Genomic DNA, 5,594 nt, shown 5'->3' with positions numbered 1-5,594 from the left:
AAGTTGGTATCGAAAGCAAGTCATCTTATCAGTTTCCATCACCGACTGAGAAAATGCCTCTTGGCAAAGAGTATGCCTGTGTCTTGGCAACACCAGATTTCAAAGCAGGTCTGATAGAGTTTGCTGCTGAGACATTCATGCAGTTAGCTAAGGAAGAGCTTCATGTTGGACAGTCTGTTTTGATCGACTCTCCGTCTTTTGAGCAACCATTGTTGCTGTCACCTGGGGGTAGGTGTGAGAAATTACCCAAAAACCAGAAAGGGAAGGGGATCAAGGTGTTTGGTATCACTCTTGTAAGAGCTCCTTTTCTGCAGTAATAGTGTTTGCTCATGATACGGACATCTGGATGGGTGGACTGGCATTAGTTGAGCTGGGATATTTTTTGACAAGTTGGTATATGTTGAGCTGAGACCAAATTCAGAATTTGTTGCCATAAGTGGAATATCAAGTGTTATGAAATCTCATCCTTATTTGCAAAGTCTGTCACATCCTGCTGCATGTCTTCTCGTGGTGTACACTCTCAGTGGTACTGACTACGTCAGCTTAATTTTTGGAATGTCGCATCATGCTGCTGTAAAATGGTTTTTGAACAATATTTCTTTTATTTGTTCTGACCAAGAGTTGGTTCTATTTGAAATGAGGGAAGATGGCTATTTCGAATTCTGTTCCTTGTCATTGCCTGCGAGTATTAAGTTTATAATGTGTTTGTACTATGACAAGCACTAGTCTGTCTTTTCCAGTCAGTCTGCATACAGCTTTGCTCTGGCTCTCAAAGATGCTCCTATTCCTTATGAGCTTGCACTAGTTTTGCAGTGGTTAGGATATGCTGTATCAGAGACATGACCGTATCAACAGTCCGGCAGTGGGTTGATTTATTGAGACGCCTGACATTTCATGATAGTAGTGGAGGTCAGAATCATGAAGCCAATATGATCCCATCCTTGCCTGCATTGCACCAGCATGTACTGCGTGCAGAGTATGCCATCCGGTTGGTATATGAGAGTCGAGAGGAGACCTCATCCTTCCTTTCGTATGCTGGCTCTGGCTGGTTGATAGATGAAGGTAGCTCTATTTCTGTTTTGTGGGATACCAGGCATGATAAGAGTATTTTAATAAATGTTTCCTACAGATAGATGCACCTGTCAGACAGGTTGCAGTGGGAGCAGAGGAGGATGCAGAAGTTGTTTCCAGCAATGTAGGCCTTGTACCACTAGATGCAGATGCAGAGGCAACTGTAGAAATCCTCACAACAGATATGGCATGTGCCCTAAATGCAAAGAAACTGTAAGAGAGGATGACTTGCAGTTAGGCTGGTCTGATGTTGCTGTCATTTCATTCTATTCAGTACCCACACCCTCTGATATCGATGCTTGTGCATCATTACCACTTCAGGTTCATGCCCATGCTGATGATACAGATAGCAACAGCTCAGACACTGATTTAGATTTGGAATGAGATGATGGACTGTCAGAAACTGCAGTAAGCCTACATGGGCAAACCCTTTGTCCGCCTGAGCATTTTCCCTTCTATGAGGACATGGGCCAGAGTGAACTTCAGGCAGACATTTCTGATGTCAGTGACGATGAAGAGGACTGAGGAACTATGAAGGTATTGGTGAAAACTGCGTTGCTGTTGTGTGTTATAAATTCTCTGGATAATAAATTCTCTGGATAATATATAATGTACTCGATATAAATGGCACTTTGGTTGTTTCAATTATGTAATACCACCCATTTAGTAGTTTTCCTAATTGTAAATAACTTTACAAGTCTAATGTGTAGTAAGATGGAAATTATAGTTCAAAACGTCTGAAAAGGTAATTTGGCTCATCCCTATTGGCAGTGTCTTCAGATCTCTCTCTCTCTCTCTGTGTGTGTATGTAGGTGGAGTCACACTGGTTAAGAAGTGCCTCTTTCTGCTCACTGCTACGTAGCCTAATTGCTAAGTCGACGTATGTGTCAGACCAATATCTCTACACTCACTTGGCCATCTGCATGCTGTAATTGCAACGGCGTATCGTACTAGTTTGTTGCAATAGCAGTTTGCGTATACTGTATTAGAAATATTCTAGCACAGTAAATGACAGTCTACTATGCTTTACCGTCGACATCCATATTTGTACTGTACGTGTGTGATTGGTATCTCTGCAAGCAGTTGGTACGTCGTATTTGCACTTACGCGTTGCGATACATCTGTAAGAACATCTCGCGTATATGTCCCTTTCTTGAGTTTGCAGGGTAGTCACAATAACCGGGCTCTGGGGGCCCATGTGCCGGTCAGATAGTGAGGGCTTCTGTTCGACTGGAGCTACAATGTAGGGCAAAGCTCTGCCGTGATAGGAATACGTGTGCGTGGCTGAATGTCTACCTCGTCTTGTTATCCGGGTCTACTGCACGTGTATACGGGACCTGTTCGAACATAAATTCTGTGGTAGACTGTCAGAAAACGAAACCTCCGAATATCGGTCTTTTTCCTTGTAGGGGGAGATGACCGGTTGGACACTGGATTGTATCAACTGGATCGCCTCCAATATTTGTGTACGCAGCACGATGTGGTAATGAATGGGTCAGTCGCTAATTTTGTTTTTACAGTGCCCGCCCACCCGCCTTGATAACTATTCATGTGATCTTTCGGGTCACATGCTCTGTGGCTGACGAAATGGACGTGTCGCTGCTTTTATGTCTTGCCTTGATCGGGTCCTGCTTTAGCGCATTTCGACCTCCTTCAGTACCTCTAGTCGTCAATAACCCCTATACGAGCATATGGTCTGCAGCAGATAATCTGTATGACGAGTTTCCAGTGCATTGGTCAGGAGCTAGCATGGGTTTGACGGGTAAGCTATCTCTACAACTTTCTAGACAGTGAACTGCATGACGGGTTGCAATGCACGATTACCTGTGCAGGTCTCATTCGCATAGACGGCAAGACATATCGCTACATGGGACCACAGAGCTTACTAAGAGGTTCTTCAATTCCTAATGTTGAGCAAACAGGAGTGGCTGTAGCTCCATCGTCTACTTACTATACCTTCCATCAGGATGGAGTAAAATTGGATGTCATCTTCTCTAGTGTTTCTGCTATTCCTGTGGCCCTCTTTGAGGATGTGGATGTCTCAATGTATGAGATTCCTGTGACATATCTGAACCTTACCGTGTCATCTGAAGACAACAAAGTACACGACGTTCAACTTTATTATGACAATTCTGCTGAACCAGCTGTGATGGACTCCAAAGAAATGGTCACGTGGTCACGCAACAGGTCAGCTGTAGAAGGTCATCACACTATGTCTATAGGAACCGTCGATCAGAAATATTTGCAACAGGGATCGGATAGAATAAACTGGGGCTACTGGTATACATCAGTTGAAGACAATGGCAATGTGTCTACAGTTATAACGAGTGATGTCAATGCAAGAGGATCGTTTGCTAATGGGAAAGCATTTCCTGATGAGGACGATAAGCCTCCACGTGCATGTGAAGATAACTGGCCTGTTTTAGCTGTCTCATGGGATTTGGGTAATGTGGGAGAGGGCAATGGAGCAAGTCGTTACATTGTTCTAGCATATGATCAAGTTGTGTCCATTCGCTATTTTGGACATAACATGATACCTTTGTGGCGGCATCTCTACAACAATGACACAGCAGAAATGTTGAGATCTGCTCATGCTAGCGCCTCTCGTGTGGGATTAACATGTATATTAACGGATGCTTTTCTTATTGGGGTGATCTCTGCAAACATTAGTCCAGCTGACAATTACAGTACGATAGCAACATTAGCCTGGCGACAAACTGTGGGCGGAACACAGTTAGTATGGAATGACATATTAGAACAAGAATGGGCTTTTCTGAAGGAAATTTCAAGTGGTGGTGCTGTGAACACAGTTGATGTTCTCTATCCGGGTTCTCCTCTTCTTCTATATATTTTTCCCACTCGATTGCAGAAGCTTCTAATGCCAATTCTTGCATATGCTAATAATGAAACAAAAGCATACGGTGAGTATATTCCTTACAACCTTGCCTGGGCACCACATCATCTCGGTCATTGGCCCATTTGTGATCTTGCTCCAAATCATCAAGAGCAGATGCCAATGGAAGAGACTGGTAACATGCTCATCATGATAGCTGCCATAGCAAAACGGTACAGAAATATAGAAAAACTGGCCTTTCCGAGTCAACCGGGATCATTGACGTATCTAAAACCCTACTGGCCTTTGCTTCGTAAATGGGGAGACTATTTAGTATCCAACCTTCCAGATCCAGGCAACCAGTTGTGCACAGATGATTTTGAAGGTCCTTCTCCACATAATGCAAATCTTGCGATCAAAGGAATTGTTGGCCTTGGAGCACTAGCATATTTACTCGAACAAGATGGTCAGAAAGACATAGCTACACACTACTTAATGCAAGCAAAGAATTTTGTAACAATGTGGATGAAAAATGCTAGTGATGGAGATCATTACCGAATGCAGTACAATCTGCCCGACACGTGGTCACTCAAATACAATCTTTTGTATGATCGATACCTTGGTTTAAATTTGTTTCCTCAATCAGTGTATGATTTGGAATGTGCTTATTATCAAAAGAAGATGAATGCATATGGTGTTCCTCTTGACAATCGTGCAGACTTTACAAAAACTGACTGGCTCATGTGGATCGCCTCAATTTGCAATCATGACCAATTTGATGCAATTACAAACAGTGTGTATCATTTTGCTGATATGAGTCCAGATCGGGTTCCATTCAGTGATTGGTATTTCACAACAACTGGTAAAGTGAAGGGCTTTAGAGCTCGTCCAGTTATTGGAGGTATCTTTGCTGCCATGATATCTAGCACCTAAAGAGATCAAGATCAAAATCAAGTGATGAGCTTGCTGGATTGAGAATTTGAGTTTTGAGATTGCATAACCAGCAAATCTGTATTAATTAATGCTTCCTTATTTGCTTGTATTTTTGCTGGTTGTTCTTTCCAGGAACTTGACTCCTGCCAATATTTGCTATTTGTGTACCAAGAAATGAGTATCTCCTCAACTTTGTTGGAAATCACAGTGAACTTTACTGGTAATCAAGCGGACAATCAACACAGTATAACTGCACGCATTAAAGACAGATTTATGACACAGCATGTATGGAGTGTCCATACTCTACTGACTTGTCCAGCCTTTCTGCTTGACTGAGTGCCTGATTTATAATTATTGTAAAAGAATGGACTGGTTAAACATCTCTTACCGTTTAGTAATTAATCCCATATTGATTAATCAATGTCACATATGCCACCACTAGTAGTTGCCAATACCCATGTATTGTATGCAAAGGAAAAAATGAGGTTGAAGTGAAAGAGACGTTATCAGATGCATTAATATTGGAAATGGTGCTAAACAGGGAAGTGTACATGTTCTGTCACCAGCTCTTTTTAATTAACTTTTACAAGGATGGTTTTTTGGATAGTTTTCGATACAGTAAGAATGGTGCAAAATTAGGTCATATGTATGTTGGTGGGTTTATGTTGTCTTTGCTTGCCCCATACGAGATAACTACAGGAAATACTGCTCCGTGATTGGGCACACAAAGGAGGCGTGGCCTATTTCTACAAAATCG

The 5,594-nt window shown here is 42.3% G+C and overlaps 1 protein-coding gene across 1 annotated transcript; it reads left to right on the top strand.

The window, feature by feature from the left end:
- The first annotated feature begins 2,439 nt into the window (after positions 1-2,439).
- Positions 2,440-5,238, top strand: LOC134179054 (uncharacterized). The gene is made up of 3 exons (XM_062645957.1): positions 2,440-2,537; positions 2,592-2,833; positions 2,904-5,238. The coding sequence occupies exons 2-3, from the start codon at positions 2,659-2,661 to the stop codon at positions 4,835-4,837; spliced, it is 2,109 nt and encodes a 702-aa protein (XP_062501941.1). The 5' UTR covers positions 2,440-2,537; positions 2,592-2,658; the 3' UTR covers positions 4,838-5,238.
- The last annotated feature ends 356 nt before the right edge of the window (positions 5,239-5,594 follow it).

This window comes from Corticium candelabrum, chromosome 4, assembly GCF_963422355.1.
Source record: "Corticium candelabrum chromosome 4, ooCorCand1.1, whole genome shotgun sequence".
Lineage (NCBI taxonomy): Eukaryota > Metazoa > Porifera > Homoscleromorpha > Homosclerophorida > Plakinidae > Corticium > Corticium candelabrum.
The sequence above is the reverse complement of the archived record's forward strand: the minus strand, read 5'-3'. Positions and strand labels throughout refer to the sequence as shown.